At 43.2% G+C, this 20,792-nt stretch overlaps 1 protein-coding gene across 4 annotated transcripts in view; it reads left to right on the top strand.

Moving 5' to 3' along the window:
• The window catches only part of ltbp1 (latent transforming growth factor beta binding protein 1), a 129,691-nt gene that overhangs the window by 24,628 nt on the left and 84,271 nt on the right, over positions 1-20,792 (top strand). For all 4 annotated transcript variants that reach the window (XM_023396654.2, XM_023396653.2, XM_023396652.2 and 1 more), the window contains exon 3: positions 2,817-3,153. In XM_023396654.2, the coding sequence (XP_023252422.1) occupies positions 2,817-3,153 (337 nt within the window). The remainder of the gene's footprint in view (positions 1-2,816; positions 3,154-20,792) is intronic.

Below are 20,792 nucleotides of genomic sequence, written 5' to 3'. Positions count from 1 at the left end.
CATAGATGATCGGTATTGCCGGCAAAAATACGTGATCTGTGAGTGTATGCTTGCCATAAACTAGCATGCACCAAAGTCCCAGCTCCACACATAACCCTCCTCTTTGACAATTTTTGGATTAGCTGGGAGTTAGGGGCGGAGTCAGACACTGCCAAGATGGTGATGGTGGAGCAGCGCACTATGAGCTTCAAAACCGCTCTTCAGAAACCTGTGGGTGGAGTCACAGAGGCTACGTCCATCTTTATTTACAGTCTGTAAATTGTATAACATGCACAGCAGAAGCCAAAGTGTTTATACTTGTTGCTAATGGACACACTGAAAGGCGGAGCAAAAAGCGCACTGTCATTTAGTGCGGGGCGATGGGAATTGCACAGAACATGTTTGGACAAAGCACGCAAGACTTCAAGGTTTATGTATAATAAGGATCAGATCTGAACAGACTGGACCAGACCTGATCTTTAATAGAGGACTCAGGTCGTTGGTGGAGGGACTAACTTCTCCATGGGCCAGCAGATGTTTTTCATCAGTCACTTCATTTCCCCTTCATTAATCATTTTCATAAATCTCAAAGCCACTGATTAGACTAATAAGCTTAGTGGACACACACACGCACACACTCTTGCACAGCGATCTTTGTGGGGTCCCATCACTGATATAATGCATTCCCTAACCCTGACCCTAACCTCAACCATCACTACTGAACCTAACCCGAAAACCAAGTCTTAACCATCAAACAGCCATTTAAACGAGTAGGGTCCAGCACCACTAACAAACAAACAAACACACACACACACACACACACACACAGCTCAGTCCCAGGCCAGAGAGGTGTGGGTTATCTGCTATCTAACGTCCTGTGTTATGGTTGAACCAAACATATCTGTGCATGTATGTACACGTGTGCGCAGGAGCAGAGTAAACCTCAGGCCTCCTCCCCCCATCATCGACCTGCAGAGAACAGAGCTGTGTGTAATTACAGGCTCTTTGCTGCAGATGTACTAAAACCTGCACACACACATATATGATCATGATTTTATACTTGCCTCTACTAAATAAGTATTTAACACCTGGACCGGTTCATCGGTTATTTACCAAATAAATGACTTGTCACTAAGTTCTTTGTAAAACAGCTGGTGGTGTGTATACAAATATATATATAGTGTGTGTGTGTGTGTATATATATATATATATATATATATATATATATCGTATGTTGATGAACAAATTATTCAAGTTAGCTCACAGCCCAGCACCCTGCAGCTCGATTGGCATCGCCAGAGAACACCAGAATTGTCATTTCCACTGCTGGCGCCCTGTTCTCTTCACAGATGAGAGCAGGTTGACACTGAGCACATGTGACAGGCGTGAAAGAGTCTGGAGACGCCAAACTTCATTCCTTTACTCACCAACAGCTGTCTCCAGAGGCGGAAACAAACACCAATATTGACTCTTGTCTTCATCACGTCTTTTCTTCTCCTGAAGTTAGCATGCTAACCAGCTAGCTCTGGCCCATCTCGTCACTTTCCGATAGTAATTACTGTAGCCTCCAGTCTGCCCAAAAGAAGTAGCTGCTCAGAGGATGAATTCTAACCTTTTGTCTAGTAACACAACGATGGCTGAAGCTCTTGACAAGCGACAAACAGCACCACCTGCTTCTGACAAGAAACCACGTTCAGCAGCAGAGAAAACTTGCACATAGACCCTTTAAGTGTCGTAACAACAACATGTCATCCTGTTTCCACTGCTTGTGTGATGTGAACATGAAAATGTGGAGCTCTGTGTCTGCACATGTTTGTAGTGGTGTGTTGAAGGTTGGCCTCTAACAGCAGCAGATGATTTTGATAAAACCAGCTTTCTGTGATCAATGACTGCCAGCTGCTGCCAGCTGAGAAGACACCACCTAGTGATATTATTAATGATGTAACACTGTGTCATTACAGTTCTTTTAAATGTGTGTGTGTCTGACTGTACAGGGCTTGTCCTGAACTCCAGGTTTTACACCTGTAGTTGTGTTTACTTATTCCAAACCAATAATAAAACAAAGACTGTTTCCGGATTGTCTGTCCCATTCTCATGGACATAATATCTGAGTAACGCCTTGACGGAACTTCAAATTTGGCACAAACATTCACTTGGACTCAAGGATGAGCTGATTGTAATTACAAATGAACCAAGATAGGTAAACATAAGTCAGAAGCGAGCAGTGCCAGTCCATCGTATGAGAAACAGCTAATACCTGGACTAATTCAAACAAGTGAACAATCTAAACATTTACATGTTGAAAGCTCAGTCGCTGTAACTATACCTGTGTGCTCCAGTCATCATCACTCCTCATCGTCTATGTGTCCTGTCTCTTGAAGAACCAGGTTGTTTTCCTCTTCCTCTTCTCTTGGACTTATTATTATGACCCCTCTCAGTCAAACTGTTGCTGGAGCTCACATGTCATGAATAATGCTGAGTGTGTAGGAAGAGGATGGACAAGACACAGAGGTTTGGGGGTGGTTGGTTATTTACTATTACACTTTTTAACGCGGTACTTGTAAAATACATATATTAGAGCTGATACCATTGGATGGATAATTGAATGAGGTGCTGTGTGTGTGTGTGTGTGTGTGTGTGTGTGTGTGTGTGTGTGTGTGTGTGTTTGTGTGTGTGTTTGTGTGTGTATGCATTTAAAACCAGTCCAGTCTAGTGTATCCATATGTTTGCATGTGTATCCCTTTGTTCTGCATGTGCCACCTCTCACCCTCATCTCTCATTCTCCATGTGTCTCTCCTTCCTCTTCCTCTCTCCTCTGTCTGGGTTCTGTGTTGCAGCCAACTGCGTCCCTCAGTGCCAGAACGGAGGAATGTGCCTGAGGCCTCAGCTCTGTGTCTGCAAGCCTGGCTCAAAGGGGAAGGCATGCGAGCAGAAGACTGTGTCCACACACCCCTTCCCAGCAGCACCTGGGAACGAACCCACCAACGGGCACAACACTGGTCACACTAATGGACACAATGGAGTACCACAGCGGCCCATACCTCAGCAAGTGTCTCCCCATGGCTACGCCTCTGCCCCCCCACCGGCGACCAATATGGCTCAGATGAAACTCACTGTCAAGCCAGCCCCACAGCTCGTTCGACCACATTACATCCAGCAACACATCCAGCAGCAGTGAGTACCATGCTTCATCATCTGACCTCATTCATATAGATTCAGTGAAGGACTCTGGGAGAAGGTTTCAGAGCCGCCCAGTTGTCCACTGTGGAGCTGCTCATTGATTCTGCTGCAGAACCACTGGAACAGCTGGATGCTACAGCTGATGTTTTCTACACTGCTTTCTGACACTGTACCTTTATAACTCAATCAGTCACCACTTCACCCACTGAAAGTTTCACTTTCACACACCATTTTTCACTGGCTTATATTTTACTTGTTTCTTCTTCAAAGACAAAGGTAGTCAGTCAATTCATGTGTCTCATTGTTGATAATAATAATAATACTACTAATAGTAATAAGAATAGTCAATAATAAATAAACAATAATAATTAGATCAGTCCACTTCCTTTGGCTGAGGTGTTGTATAGCCTGATGGCAGTGGGAACAAAGGATCTCCTGAACCTCTCTGTTCTGCAGCGCATTAGATGAGACGTTTGCTGCAGCTGTAGCTGTTTCTCTTTCCTGCCAGAATGTTGTGGAGAGGATGGTTGGTATTGTTCAAGGTGGCCTCCATCTTACATTGCATGCGTCTCTCCACAACAGTCCTGAGTGAGTCCAGACTCCTGCCAAGCACAGACTCAGCCTTTTTTACTGGCTTGTCCAGTCTCTTTGTGTTCATGTCTGACACGCTGCTGCCCCAGGAGACTGCAGCTTAAAAAAGTACACTGGCCACCACTGACTAATAAAACACGTGCAGCATTTCACTGCAGACGTCAAAGGACCTGAGCTTCCTGAGGAAAAAGAGCCGTCTCTGCCCCTTCCTGTAGATGGCATCTATGTTCAGGGACCAGTCCAGTTTACTGTCCAGGTGCACACCTAGGTATTTATAAGTGTGCACCACCTCAATGTCCTTCCCCTCGAATGTTGACTGGCTGAAGGGTGGGCCTAGACCTCCGAAAGTCCATGACCATCTCCTTGGTCTTGGAGATGTTCAGAAGGAGGCAGTTCTTGTTGCTCCATTCACTGAAGGCCATCGTCAGATCCCTGTACTCCTATTCCTGCCCGTTCCTGATACGCGCCACAATAGCTGTGTCACCCGAGTATTTCTGGATGTGGCAGGACTCATAGTTGTATTTAAAGTCGGCCGTATACAGGGTGAACAGGAACGGAGCCAGAACAGTCCCCTGTGGAGCCCCAGTGCTGCTCATCACTGTCCCTGAGACACAGTTACTGAGCCTGACTTACTGTGGTCGTCTTGTCAGATAATCCACAATCCAGGACATGAAGCAGGGATCCACCCCCATCCCTTCCAGCTTGTCTTTGAGGATAGGGGGTTGGATGGTGTTAAATGCACTTGAAAAATCAAAGAACATAATCCTCATGTAACTACCTGGCTCATCCAAGTAAGAATTGGCTGGTGGAGCATGTAAAGGACGGCATCAATGTCTTCTTTGTAGGCGAACTGTAGGGGGTCTAGTGCAAGTTCAACCTGTGGCCTCAGAAGGTGGAGAAGCAGCCGCTCCAGGATCTTCATGATGTGTGATGTGAGAGCCACCGGTCTGTAGTCATTTATCTCAGCCGGTCGCCCTACTTTAGGGACCGGAACAAGACATGATGTTTTCCACAGATCCTCTAGAGAGGCTCAGCCTGCTGGGCTGCATAGTCCTTCAACAGCCTCGGACACACACTGTCCGGGCCTGTTGCCTTTTCAGGGTGTAGCATCTTGAGCTCCGCCCTCACCTCCTCCACTGTAAAGGACAGGAGACTTGACCCCAGTGTGGAGGGAGTTGCAGCTGCAGTGTCAGGTTGTGGAGGAGATGCTATAGGAGAAGCTGCAGCTGAAGCAGTGGGAGAGAGAACAGGTGAGGCTGTGTCACACCTGTTGTAGAACAGGTTGAACTCATTGGTCTTGTCCACATCACCTGATGTTGCCTGGCTGTTCTTCTCTTTATAGCCAGTGATGGTCCTCATCCTCTTCCACACCTCTCTGATGTTGTTGTGCTTTTTTTTTTTTTTTTTTAATGTGCGTGATTATCTTATTAAGATATGAAAATAATCCAACGTTAGCCCAAAGCTTCATGCAACAAGGGCCTGAACCTGAAATGACCCGACCCACTATTAGGAATTGTTGGGTTTGGGTCATCCTGTTGAACTGAAGACACCAGGCATATATCAGATATCTGGTAGAAAGCATGTTATATGGGTCATGGTGAATGAGCTATGTGTAAGTTTTGTTATAGCTACATAGCTAACATTAGCATTAGCAGCTGTTTACTTTCCACTCTAGAAGATACATTGTGAGTTCAGTATCAAACTTCATTCCTTTACTCACCAACAGCTGTCTCCAGAGGTGGAAACAAACACCAATGTTAACTCTTGTTTGTATCGCTTTTGTACTGAAGTTAGCATGCTAATGAGCTAGCTCCTCTCTCTGAAAGTGTCTCTCTGTAGCTTCCAGTCTGTCCTGAAGAAGTAGCTGCTCAGAGGATGTATTATAACCCCATATTGTAAACACAACAATGACTGAAGCTCTTGTCAAGGGACAGTAACCACCACCTGTTCCTGATAAGAAACCACATTCAGCTGCAGACAAAACTTTCAAACAGCCCCTTTAAAAGAAACCACTGGACTGTTTCAGTTTGCCTCAGGTTCAGGTTTACCTGTAGTTAAGAAGCTTTATTTTAACCAAGAAAAGTTCCCTAACCTTTGTGATTTTAACCTAAACCATAATCTTTCCCTAACCAAGTCATTTTATACCTAACCTATCCAACCGTTAACCATAAGGCAGGTCAGCTTACCATGACACATCACATAGTAGTTCTGACCACTTGTTAAGTTGTATTTCATCACAGGAGCCAGTCCTACACAATCTACTATAATACCATTACATCATTATTAAACACAGTGCAGTGTCCTAAATTAATCCAAGTCACCACAGAGTCAATCCAGAAATAAAGATGCCAATAATCAGCCCTACAACCAAACAAAGCCAATAAATCACCAATACATATGGAGCCATAACTGTCTGAGTACATCCAGTCTCTCTGAGCAAACTGTAATATAACAGACCACAGCTGCAGGCACTAAGGCTCTGAAGGTCTCTGCAGCATCTGGGCTTGTTTAACTGAGTGAAGAACTGAACCCTCTCCTTTACTTCAGGGTACAGACCCAGTCCACTGAGTCAGCCTCTTAATACTGTTTCTGTGATGAACTGTAAAACTGTTACTGCAGGATGAAACAGCCCCTGACTACTGTGTTCTGATAGATAACACCAAACTGAGATTCCTGCCTTTTTTTTTTGTTTAGTTTTTGCCCCTGTGAACCAGTTTAATACCTACACTTCTCTTGTGGACCAGGATAGGTGGACTATACCGCTCCCGCCTTTACTGCCACAGAAATGTCTGATCACAGTGAGTTCAGGGTGTACAGATTTTGAATTGGTATATGGAGAGGAACAGTTGGACTGGAGCATCCCTGATACTGATGACCTACTTAAGTTCAAAATCCTGAACCTGTTGTTGTGACCTTGACAGGGAGCAATAAGGAAAGATGCAACACAGACAGACTGTTTCAAGTTCAAGGCAACACAAACAGCCCATTACAGCCTGTGAAGTTATATATTTACTATCATTATTACTATTTAATTTTTATTTAATTACATTTTTATTTATTTTTATTTTTCTGTATAATATTGTTTTTGTCTGGTAGCAAATGTTCTGGTGCCAGATACTAGTCTGTGGACCTGGGTTTGGGAACCTGGATTACACCTCAAATAGTTCAGGTTCATTCAACAAGAACATCCAGACATGTGTTCTGGACCAGTCTAATATCTTGACAAATCTGACATCTGGATCAGTCTGACATCTGGACCAGACTGATACCTGGACCAGTCTGACATCTGAACCAGTCTGACATCTGGACCAGTCTGATACCTGGACCAGTCTGACATCTGCATCAGTCTGAAATCTGGACTATGAAGCCAGGGTATAATAATTCGTCCCCTGAAAAAAACGTATGTTGTTGTTTGTGCTACGTGCTGCTTGTTTCTGTATTTGCTTGTGTTGTGTGTATTCGCAGTGAATGCAAAAGATATTTTTTTTGTTGCAGTGCGTTGAACTCTCAGGGCCACCGTACTTTCTGCAATGAGTCCATGTGTCTAATAGGCTTATTAGAGGCCAATATAGGCCAATATTCATAATATTGGAGCGTTGGCAAGGTTTTTTGGGCAGTTTTTGTGCCTTTATTTGATAGGGAAAGTGGAGACAGACAGGAAATATGGGAGAGAGAGTGGGGGAGAGACTTACAGTAAAGGATTCGGAAGTTGAACTGGGACCTGCTGCTCAGGGCTCAGTATGCCCATATGGTATGTGCCCTAACTGTTCATTCATTGGGACGTCCTGTTGGCAAGGTACTTATATGGAAAATAGTTGAATGGGGTTGAAGGTGGTGAAGGGCAAGGGTGGAGGCAGGCTGGCTGTTAAGGGAGGAGGTGAGATGGTGTCCGGCTGAGGTGTAGTCTGGCAGATGCGGAGACAGCGTGAGCTGGAGGTCTGGTCTGGCTCAAGGGATCACTGAGGCACAGGAGTAAAGCAGGTCAGCAGAGAGCACGAGGGGAAACACAAGAGAGAACGCGGGTAGGTATGAGGAAGCACTTAAGCACACAACACGCACGCACACAGATGAACAGGAGGGAAGAGAGAGAAAACTACCACAGCCTGAGCCATGACAAATATCACAATGTTTCCAGACATATGATATTTTTCATAAAAGAAAAAAAAAAATTATGTAAAAAAATTATGTATCTATTTTATCTAACGATACTTCTAATAATATAATTATCTATCATAAAAACCTGTGATAATATTGTACATTGCAATATTTGATCTGGACTATACAGAGATATTCATACTAGGCCTCCTGCAGATTTCAGGTAAACACTTAGGGAAACGACATCCTGCAAGGTTGGATGGTGGGTACAGGTGGGCGGGGCTTGGGCGGGGCTTAGAGTGGTGACTGCTTTGTTGTGACATCACAATGTTCCAGAAGTCCTGATGGCTGGTTTTAAAGGTGTAATGTTTGGCAGCATTTCCTCTTTGCCCCTGTCCAGTTAATCATGTTGTTGTTTTCCCCATGTTCCTTATAATTTATCATTTATATGTGCATTTATTGTTGCTAGTTAAAATTGTCGATAGCACAGAAACAAATTATGAGTACTTGTAGTACAAACAGTATGTTTTTATCTACCCTTTAAAAATATGAAGGCAAGAATCAGAGAATAAGATTTATTGCCAGGTAGGTTTTTACTTACAAGATATTTGGCTTGGTGTTTGGTGCAGTATACAATAAACATATTAAAAGGAAATAACAATAAAAAGGTAAAATACTGCAACAGCCAAAATGATAAATATACATAGATACACATATAAAAAGAAATAAAACTATGAAAAAAACTATGTACAAAAGTGTTGACAAAACTCCTGCTGAGCAGGATGTGCAAAAGATCACAGTACAGACAATATGTGTTCTGTGCAGGAATAATACTCCAAGGTGTTACTGTAATGTGGTTGTTGATGATTGATGAGGTCAGACTCAGAAGAAAAGGCAGGTGCTGGTCCATCACTGCGGAAGACTGGACTGGAATAACAAGTGTTAGTGTGGTTTGTTATTTGCACTAATGATACTTTTTGCTACAGACCAACATTAGATGTTACTCACCAGTCTAACAGAAAAGTTGCAGCTCGGCATCAAAACGCATCTCTTTACTCACTACCGTCTCCAGCGGTGGGAAGCCACACAGGATTCACCTGTGTTTTGCTTCTTTGCCGTTGAACGTGGTTTCTTGTCGGAGCGGTTCTTCGGGATGGAGCTAAAGATCGTTTTCTAAGTGTTTCAACCATCTCTGCCTTTCTGTGATGCTAGTCAGGAGCTTTTTCTTTTTTTTTTTCTTCCTGGGTCTGAGGGCAGACTAGATGCTACACTGACTCACACAGCATCTAGTGCTATAAAGTGGTATTACAAGGCCCAGGATGCAGCTAGTTGGTTAGCATGCTCATTTCAGTAGACATCTGAAATACAGTAGGTGGTGGTCTTGGTCATGACATCATCACTGTGGCTCCTTAACATACTATTGATGGTGTTAGTTCATTTCTTGAACATTTTAAGCTAAAATTCTTGACAGATCTTACACATTACACCTTTAAGGCTCAGTTTCTGAATACAGGCTGTGTGTAATTCTCTGTGGACTGAGCGCTTTGATACTTTATCAGTATTAATATAGAACCTAAACCTGCTTTATAATCAAACAACACATGGACATCTACCTTTATACTATATGGAGCTTTAAAACAGGGATCTCTCAGTGTGAGGGCTGTTGTATTGTGATTTGCCTGGCCAGTTAACTCTCACTATCTCCATCCATCAATCTAACGATGTTAGAGTTCCTCCCTGCTCTTTCATAAGTGGAGCTGAGATGCCACTAACTCCTGCTATGGTTAAATGTACAGACAGTGCAGTCACATCCGACACAGTGAAAATGGCCCTGATGTCTTGTCATTAATGTCACCACACATCAGAGCAGACTTGTGATACTAATGGATGATATCTAAGAAGTTAATGAATACATTTCATGTGTTGTGTTTCACATGTACTGTGTAAAAGCTCGAGAAGATTTCTTAATGCTTGTGCATAGGCACAAATAATTGCTTCCAGACCCGTGTCCTCGAAAGCTGCTCTCAATTTACAGAAGGGATTTATCTCTCACAAGGAGCTATTCTCCATCTGCTGTGAGCAGCAGAGCCATGCAGTCATCTGAGGGAATAACAATAATCCACAGGTAACCAATGCTCTCAACCTGAATTTTAGGCAGGAAATTAGATTATAAAGTTAATGATACTTTTATAAAGTTGCTGTTGATCACATTGGAACAAAACCAACGTGCAACCAATAAGCACTAAATGCAAACTGTGCAGCCTGGTCAGCTGGTGTGTGAGCAAACATCTCTTCTTATTACTCACAGAGACATCTAGAGGTAACAATCTAAAATAGTCTCTGTTAACATGACTTTGATCTACTATACACGTACAGATAACCATCTCCACTGTTCATAGCGCTGCCCACCTGTACATCACTGTTGGTTAAAGTAGCCAGAAACTTTCTTAGCTCTTCGGTTGCAGTGTCCCCCCCTTATTATACAGACCAAGTGTATTATCCTCAGAAAACCTTCCAGCTAACACCAAGAACGTCGTCCTATAAACTGTTGAACCAGTTCAAATCTTCTCACAGAACATTTATCAATGGGAAAAAATAAGAAATCAAATTTATTACTTTTTAAAAACCTTGACTTTATTTGTGACTAATCTAAATCTTAATCTGGATTTTGCCTGTTAGTGAACACTCTGCTCTTTTTTGTTTTTCTCCTCCTCTTTTCTCTCTCTCTTTCCCTCTAAACTGATCCTGCAAAACATCATCTTCATTATTATTATCATTATTTTTTTTATTATTATTATAATTATTATTATTATTATGTGTATAATTTACTCGTGTATTCTATGCTTTTGCTCATCACATATAAGGTATATATTTATATATTATTGTGTTAATATTTGTTTTCATTTTCAGTCCAGATGTTAGATTTGTCTAAATTACAGAGTCAGGCAGACACAGCCTTGGATTTTCTACAGGTTTTAGTCCAATAAAAAAGGAATGATGCCAATCTCCGTCCAGTTGTAACTCCAGGGACTAAGATCATTTCAGCCTAAAGAGGATTTTGGGAAATGAAGTCCAGTCTAGTCAGGATTAAAGGGGAGGTCAGGCAGTAAACATGTTTAATTCTAAACAATAATCCTCTTAAACATCTCAACATGTGCCTCCTCAACAGTGTGTGCAACAGCATATTCAAGTCATTAACAGCAGAGTATCAACTTATTTATGCTCTTTAAGAAATCCTCTTTTAATGATAGGTTATTAAAGCTTTGTTAAATCATCACTTCATCACCTGCAACCCTGTTAATCATCTGCAGATCACTGTTTTTAACCCAAACCTCTGCGGAACACAGACCATCTGCAGTGAGTGGTGGTGGAGGACTCAGAGCCTTTACTTCATCTTCATTTTTATGTCCCAAGATGAAGATGAAGCAGACAACCATTTCAGTAGCAGGCTGTCAGTTATCACTTCTCCATGTAAAACAGGCAAATCCAGACTGAATTAAACATAAAAAATAATTTCATAAATAAAGAAATATAACGTAATAAAACCAGACAGGATCTGTAGTTCTACTTGACCTTCATATGGCACCAGTGTGGTATTTAACAGCAGATGGTTATGGGTTACTGTGTAACAATCTACTATTAATATTATTACTACTTTTATGTTTAGGTAATTTCAGTCTCCTATGTAAATTCCAAATTAATTCAGAAGACATTATGATTTCAGGGTTTTTGCCCTGTAATGAAAGGAAGACTGTGCACACATGACTTGTTCCACCTGGACTTGTGAATTTCATTCATTCATTCATTCCTACAAGAAAATTGGTGAATGCCACAGATTTTTTTAAATCATTCGAACATGCTACTTAAGAACAAATCTGTATGAGTTGTTTCTGAGACTCATTGGGCCTCATTCACCAGCCATTCTTAAGAAGAAATTTCTTCTTAAAACCCACTTACGCACTTTTGATGAAGATTCTGACATTCAGTTTTCTTTTTTGGGATTTGTAAGAACTGAATCTACACACATTCAAGAGTACTCTTACTCTTACGTTTTCTTCTGTTCTACAATTATATAATATGTTATAATATTTTTGTAATTTATAGTATTAAAAACAATAATCTTTTGTTATTTTACAAAGCATTATGGTCTTTTAAAATAAATTAATGCTACACTAACACATCAATTCACATCAATTATGTTAATTGGAACCATGTCACCAATTATTCAGGGATTGTCACCCTATATATGGGCAAAAAGTAGACCTTCTGCACCTTAGGCCTGCTCACACAGTGGCATATTTCCTGCTGCTGCAAGATATTGCAGATCGTGCCCTACGGAGGGAACAAATTTTCCATGACCATATAGATTTATTTGCAGAGAGCTTTAGGCTACCTAGAGCTGTCCTCAGGAGCCTTTGTGATCGTATGTAGCTGGCACTGCGGAGCCATACAAGGCGGTTTAGCCCTGTACCACCACGTGTGCAGGTACTCTCCACTTTGGGCTTTTTAGTAATTGGAACATTTCAGTGGGAGCTGGGAGACGGGGTGGGCATATCACAGCCGTCCATCAGCCGTGCTCTCATGTGACTTGTGGATGGAATAAATCAACTAGCCACACGATACATAAAAGTCCCAGTGAAGAGGGGATTTCATTCTATTGCTGGTCTACCAAACACCATCGGCGCAATAGACTGCAGATCCATTCCCATACCTCAACTGCAAGCAATATCACTCCATAAATGTCCAACTCATCTGTGACTCCGTGAACCACTTACTGAATGTGGTCTCCCGCTTCCCAGGAGGAGCACACGACTCCTTCATCTTACAGAACAGCTCCGTGGGCAAGCGCATCGAACAAGAAGCTGCTGATGATGCATACAGATCTTTGAATCATTTTAATTCTCTACATCAGTGGCCTTTTATTTCTATAATGAGATCGAGGATATGCCCTGGCCCCCTGATTAATAACCCCACTAACCAACCCTCAGACTCGCCAGGAGGTTTCATTCAGTTAGATACCCGTACGCACTCGTTGAGGCGATCTGTGTCAGCGTTTCAGCAATTCTTCCTTGGTTGTCAAGAACCGCTTTTGAGATCAGACGTGGGGCAGAACGGGACCTGGGAGCACGCAAATGTCTAAACAAGCACACAGATTAATCTTTTTAAAAAACGATGACCCTCTGATTCCTCTGGGAAAGGAGATGAACTAGGAGGAGATGAAGGTGCTGACTCGGGGCCCAGGTCTGTGTCCAGATGTTCAGCTGATGGCACACCTGACAGTGCCGTCTCTCTGATGACCGCCCCGATGCGCTGGTACTGCTCAGACATTTCTTTGCCCGTCGTCCCCCCTCCAGTTCTCTGTATCCCTCGTCTGAATTTTGCAATGTTTCTTCCGTGGTCTCCAGATACTGCATTCACTGAATGTGTGATTGCATCCCATGCGTGTGTGATTTTATATTATATATTAAAGCTACTAAATATTACCGCTCATTTGCGGCTCACTTCCTGCATCAGTACCTCCATTTCAGAACTACTGAAATTCCTTTTCAGCTTTGATTCCGGTGCTCCATCTTTAGATTTTCGTTTTGGCATTTTCTCAACTTTGCTATCTCTTTGTCATTTTGTTGTGCACACAACCCTTCAGTGTCATGCCCTTTTAAGGGCATTTTCAGGTGTTTACCTATGCTAATTAGGGCCAACTGGCACTTTCAATTTAAAAGGAGATTTGCATTCATCAATCTAAGAACACCGGTGCGTACAATTCTGCGGTTTAAGAACATGAATCTGACGTAAAGTTTTCTTAAGGACTTTCTTAAGAACAACTTAACAACCAACTTCTTGAATGAGGCCCAATGTTTATTATTGATTTCTAAAATGACCCATATCAGATGTCACCAGGACGTCATTGTTCAGTTAAGACTGTTAAAATAACTCTCACAGAAGACAGTAAAGGGTTTGAATGACTGTTTTCTCATTCTCCACCTACAGGGTGAAGTTTTGGTTAAGTTCAGGTAGAGACTTTGATCATGGTCAAACCACTGTTCACTGCTAGGAAACATGAAATGAACAGGTTGTCCACATCACAGTCACATGATTTATTGACCCATCTCCTCCCTGCCTATAATGACCTCATGCTGATTCCGCCTCTGCTCCTGACAGACAGCAGTCATCAGTCACATGGCCACTAGACGCTGCTTGTCCATTAAATGTAGACACAGGTCATATTAAGGCAGTTGAATAAATGACAAATGGTCGAGGTCATGCTCTAAGAAAGAGCTTGACTGGAGAAAAGGAAGTTCTAGGTGGAAGAGGCCTGGGATTTACTCACAGGTTCTCCAGATACATCAGTAAACCTGCTTCAGGCTCCTGATGGTGGTGGTAGCGCACCGTTTAGTTGTTGTGGTTGTCGTTGTTGCCAGGCCTATATTGTGTCTTGATTCTATGACACATCTGGTCTACCAGCCCACAAGCTTTCGTCAAACCTGTACTGTGATGTTAGACAGTGGGGCCCCTCTCATTATCTTAACCTCTCACGTATGGAGTGATAGATCCTGTACATGGTCGGTACCTGAAGAAGAAGAAGAAAGGGTTGAAACACAGGAAAGTGTTGTCTGTGTCAGCAGCAGGATGAGCAATTGCACTAAGATATCAGCAGTGCTGCAATTCCCATCTGGTTTATGTGTGCTTAGAAGGCTGAGGAGTGATGAAGAGCGCCTCCCCATCATCGCAGCCCAGCCCATAAATCACTGTAGACAGGATAATGCTGTTGTAATGGCTGTGACTATGGTTCAGGTGTGAGGGTCAAACGCTGCAGCTGAACCCTTGAAGGTGTGATACCTGGGAAAACGGGGGAGTAAATCACTGCTGTTCTCCACAGGAGTAAAAACAGGTGACAGTCCTTTCTCTCTGACCCTCAGGTTATCTGAGGAAAATAACCATGGAGTGAAATGAAAGGCTGGAACCAGCTGAGCTGCTTTTAATTTAATATGCCATTTAGCGCTGGGTGTATATGTTGATTTGTGTGGAATGCGTCTCACACTCTTTACTGTCCTCTAGTGTGCTCAGTGACAAAGTAGCTGTATCCCAATTCAGTGGCCACATCTTTCGGAGGACATGGTTCTTTGTGGGCGTTGTGCGAAGGCCAAACTGAAATGAGGCGGTTTAGTCTTTTGCTTTGCGTCACCCGTAGTGCCCATCCATACCATTGTGTTGCAAAGTGTGGCTCTTGTCACCTAGCAACTTTGACAACATTTAACTTTTTTCACAAAGACTTGAGGTTTTAAGGTCCTTGGTTTTAACAGTTGTACTGTTAGCTGTTGAACTGAGCTGAAACACAATACTTATATTTAACAGTGAAGTCCTCAGGCTCTCTGTCAATGTTGGTTGGTGTCATTACCGGTGCGCAATGAATCTTGGGTTAGGTTGGGCCATGAAGGATCCACCTGTTGACGTATTTGAAGGAGTCTTTGGAATGGGACAGTCTAGTTGCTCCGCTGTGTCACGATCAGTCTTCAAATGCAGCCTCCGATGGATGCAGCCCGAGAAATTGGGAAACAGCTGGTGACTAAATGCCAAAAAGTCCGGTTTTCCACAGTGTGAGTGTCTAATAAGTCTAATGAAATGTTGCTCTGCACACTTTGTATAACTGAAATGTTCGACCACAGCAGAACAACTGCTACAAGCGAGCATCTTAAAGAAAACCTCCTAGTGCTGTCCGACGTCAGAACGACCAGACAGCAGTGTCAGTATGTATTCCACTGAGTTCTGGTTGGTGTCAGTGCCCGAGAATTGCCGTGTGTCCTCATCATGGCCCTCATTTATCAATCTTGCGTGAAAACAGGCGCAGATCTGAGCGCAGAATTGGTCGTACGATAGGATACACGTGTGATTCATGAAACATTGGTATCTGACCAATCCCAGCGTACGAGTGATCGGCTCTTGAGAAATGCGGCGGCTGAATTCGATCGTCATTAACATGTTACGCCCTTAAATATTCCTGGTTCGGAGGCCTCGCCCACTAAGGTCAAACATGGAGAGAAGAGTTACTGGCAAAAAACGAAACTTTTCAGAGATGGAGATCGACATCCTGACATCCGAGGTGGCGCAAAATAAGGATTTGCTTTTTGGCAGTCTGAAGAGTGGGATCACAGGAGCTCATAAAACCGCTGTGTGGAAGAGGGTGACGGAGATGAGTTTGGCTCTGCAGTGCCGCCTCCTGCAGCCGCGTGCCAACACAGCTGTTTTGAAAAATAAAAGAATCGTGTGTCCCCCCCGGTCACCTGCCCACCACGTTTAAAAGTGATAGCTTGGCATCACAAATCACCTGTACATTTATAGAGTGGTAGTTTTTGCGATTGATGAATGCGTAATCATTCATGGATGGTGCCTTCAGACGCACGAGTGCAATCAATTGCTCCAACCAAATTTGGAAACCCAGCAATCTCATAAAATTGCCTTTTAATCACAGATTGCTGGGCATCATTGTATGTGAACCGAATGTACCTTCGGGAGAGGGACTTTATTGCAGCCAACACTGCTGGCATCATCCTGCTGATGGTTGGCTGGGAGACCCCAGCCCTGTCCCCGATCTCCCGCTGAAAGGTCCCGGGGGCCAAAAACCCCAGCGTGGCGAGCACCTGCACGGGTACAGGTAAGGCATTTGACCGTCTGGTTTCCCTCTTCAAACGGGCATCTAAATTCTTGCATAACTCGATGATGACATGTCTTGGGAGCCGAAAGCGACATATCAGCCAAGCATCACTCTCCATGAGGAGATCCCTGCGCTCACGTCTGACGCGCGTATTGTTCCTCCAAAACGAGTAAATCTGCCATCGTTATGATTTGATAACTGTCAAAGTATCTGTTTAAATAAGGGATTGAGTAAACATCTGACCAACCACAGTGCAACAATGATTATCTCACCAGATGCTTTTAATTGTTGTTCCAGTTGTGTCATACCCATAAAAAAACCACAAAACAATTACACAATTTTGCCATGAGTCAATTTGCAAACACACATTTCTGCTTGTATTTATTATTATTTCAAATTTTAACGTGCAATAATTAGATGTCATGTTAGGCTATTTAGCCTATCATATTGTTTTATTGTACAAAAAAGTGGTATCAGTAAAAAACGTGGGCTTTTTTAAAATTCTATTTTTTTTTATCTTGTTTTATTCGTTTTAAGAATCCGTTTTGATCTGTTCTAAATATGTGATGACAGCTGAGTGACAGTTTGTTTAATAATTATTTTCTGCAACGCAAATCCAGACTCAGATTTGCGTACACGAGCTCAGACCTGACGTGAGATCTGATCGTAGCTTCCGCTCACGTCCAAATTGATAAATGCCGAAGCTTGCGTAGAAATGATCGTACGCACGGTTTTCTGCCGTACGTTCGTTTGATAAATGAGGGCCACTGTGTTTTAGACAAGAATGCAACAAAGACTCCACAGAGCAAATAGCTGGTATGGAAACGCTGCTTTCCAGTCATGAGCAAGTTGTCAGCAGTTTATTTATGCACATATAGATCTATAAAACTAAACCATGTAGATTTCATTCACGTTAATGTTACACTGTTAGTCAGTGAACAACCTTTTACTGATAAATAGCATAGCTGTATTTCTGATTACTCAACACTATCTACTGTCATTTGGCATGTTAGGAAAGCTGCAGACTGGCAGAGCGATGCGTTGCTGTGCACAGGGCAATCAGAAAAAACGTGTTTGAGACACTTTTAAAAATGGCCACTGAAACAATCATATATCCGTTTAAATGTGCGCTTTATTTTCAGAATATTTTCCCCTGACAACAGCCCTTGCCTCTGGCACTACATTTTTTCAGCCGCTGACCTTACGTATTCCAACACAAAAGTGCACTGTATTACACGACTTTCTGATTCACTCAGCTGACCCACTAAATATTCGACATGAAGCTACATTTAAATCGACATTGGATTGTTTCTGTGGACGTTTTTAAAAACAGGTTTTTTCTAGTGGCCCCGTGCACAGCAACACAACGCTCTGCCACTCTGCTGGTGTCCCAGTTGGTTTTCCTAATTGGGAGTGTGCTCATCATAATCTACTGTAGGTAATGTATTGACTATAGATGACTACTTCACACAACCTCACGTCAAAAAAGCCAAACTATCCCTTTAATAAAATCTAGTCATAAGCGCGAAAGTTCATTATTATCCAACTTAATTACTAGGTTGATGAGAAGTGGATGAAAAGCCTCCACATCTCCTCTTTAGAGGACATATCACTCTAAATTTCCACCAGATGTAAAATGTTTGTTTTTCTTTGCCACAAGAAAAAAGCAGCAGCTCTTCAGATTTACAGGATTGTAGCTTCTTGGCAAACAATATTAACAGAGAGAAAACAGATGACCTCAGCCTCAGAAACATTCAGCACCATCACAGTTTAAGCAGTCCTAGCAGAACTAGCTGGTCCTCATCCAGATCGCAGTCCTTTAGAACTGTTGATACCTAATCCAGTCCAATACTTATATGTACATATGTGTCTGACAGGTGTAATAACTAGACTGACACTTGTTGATCATCTTATATTAGTGATATTATGTAAATGAAAGTTAAACCAGGAGAACCTATGGTCCTCCAGCAGCCTGAGACCACCAGAAAGTGATGACACTCTGAGACTCTGCTTTGAGGCAACATATTGTAATGGTCTCTGTGAGCCACATGGAGAGGACATCAACCCCATGACAGTCTACAGTGACAGTACATGAACTCACGGTTGGACAACACCTTCCCCACGAGGACTTAGTGATGCCCCGGACCACCAGAGACCTGAAGGAGCTGCTGAACAGGAAGAGGAGAGCCCTGAGGGGCGGGAACAGCTGTTACCTGTACACGGCTCTGGGCTCTGTGTATACAACCAAATAATGTTTCACATACTAATTTTCACTCACATACCAGCTGTGTTTATGGTTCTCATCCTTCAGAGGCTGCATTTGAAGACTGATTGTGGCACAGTGGTGCAACTAGACGGTCCCATTTCAAAGACTAACCCTAATCCTTCAAATGCGTCCCTCTTTTCCCTGACAATGAAGAATCCAACAGATGGATTGTGGTGAGGTCACCACGACCTTTGACCTTTGTCCTTTGACCAACAAAATCTAATCAGTTCATCCTTGAATCCCAGTGGACATTTGTGCCAAAAGTGAAAGGATCCCCTTGAAGAGTTCTCGAGACATCATGTTTACAAGGCTATAACTGTGTTTTGTGAAGTCACCGTGGCTTTGAACTTTGACCTTTGATCACCAAAGTCTAATCACTTCATCCTTGAGTCCAAGTGAATATTGGTGCCAAATATGAAAAAGTTCCGTCAAGGCATTACTGGGATATTGTGTCTATGAGAATGGGATGGACGGACGTACGTGCAGATGGACAACCCAAAAACAATATCCCCCAGCTCTGGTTGTCACTGGCTGGGAGGCATAAAAAGTTATGTGTTGTCAAGGTTGCTAAGCGATAGGAAGCGGAGACGTCAGTAAGATGCTGGCACAGCTGGTGAAGCAAAGCGGAAATCCTCCATGGGCCATACGGTCTCATTTCCGTTCGGCCTTCATGGTTTATGACAGCTACGAAGGACCATGTCCTCTGAGGGATGCAGCCCCTGATTTGGGACGCAGCTACTGTGTCACTGAGCAAACTAGAGGACAGTAAAGAAAGGGTCTGCATTCTTTAAGATCTGCACAGACTGATCCTCAGGATTGGCTGGTTATGAGCTTTGCGTACAGACAAAGACTGAGCGACATTAGCTCCGTCACAGGATGTCTCACCTGTAGAGACATGGCGAGGAGCTCCGGCATCCAGCTGAGCTTCACATTGCAACGAGGTGGTCAGGGCATCGGATCTGGATGCCTCCTGGAACCTTCCATGTGCAACCAGGAGGAGACCTTGGGGAAGGACTAGAACACACTGGGGGGATCATGTATCCTATCTGGTGTGAGAAGGTCTTGGGAGAGGGATCTTAGCTCACATCCAGGTACATGCTTGAAAATAGATGATTGTAAGGATGGATGGATGGGATTATAACATTATTTCAGTTTCAAATCAAACAGTTCAAAGTACTGTTCCTACTGGAACCAGTATCAGCAAACAATGACAGACCTTTACCAAATCTGTCCCTGCAGATCAAAGATAACTGATGGTTCTTACACTGCACTTCTTACACCGTGTCTCGCTGATCCCTTCAGCCAGTTACCCAGTCTAGAGATGGTTCCCCTCTCCCTCCCTGCAGTCTGCCTGCCCTCAGCTCAGTGCTGCTAATACGTGAGAGTGCTCTGGTGAGGTTCAGTGGGTTCGGTAGACCAGAGTATGTCAGCTCTCGTGGGGAAGAAGACTTGGACGAGCAGAGCGTAGAGGTCGGTGGTGGATTGTGATTGCGGCCAGAGCAGAGCAAGGCCGAGACTGAACAGATTCAGCCCCCCCCCCCACCACACACACACACACACACACACACATACACACACACACACACACACTCCTCTCACTCCCTCCACCCTAACTCACTGATCTGTTTATGTAGAAATGAGTAAAATCTCCGCTCTGATATTTAAGAGCTGCAGGCTCTTGTAACCGCTCCTTGGACTTTCTCCAGACTCTTCTTGCTTTTTTCATTTCATGGTGCCGTTGTTGCCAGAGCTCAGAGTCCAGCCAGATATTTTGTTGAGACTGGAGTGAGCTCTCATGTTTATAACTTCTCTCTTACCAGGCCTCTGTAGATCTGCTTGTTAATCTGATAGCAGAACCAACTTCCCAGAATGCTTTGGCTTTTTACTACAATAAAAAAAACAAGAAACCTCTGACTCACACACACTTCAAACTTATGCTGGATGATGTTACAGTCAGCATAACGTTCACCACGGCGTCTCCAGACTCTTTCACGCCTGTCACATGTGCTCAGTGTGAACCTGCTCTCATCT

The sequence above is a fragment of the Seriola lalandi genome, unplaced genomic scaffold (genome assembly GCF_002814215.2).
Source record: "Seriola lalandi dorsalis isolate HSWRI2012SDOR001 ecotype SW California unplaced genomic scaffold, Sedor1 jcf7180002054980, whole genome shotgun sequence".
Classification (NCBI taxonomy): domain Eukaryota; kingdom Metazoa; phylum Chordata; class Actinopteri; order Carangiformes; family Carangidae; genus Seriola; species Seriola lalandi.
Note: the sequence above shows the minus strand (reverse complement) of the source record. Positions and strands in the feature narration are given on the sequence as shown.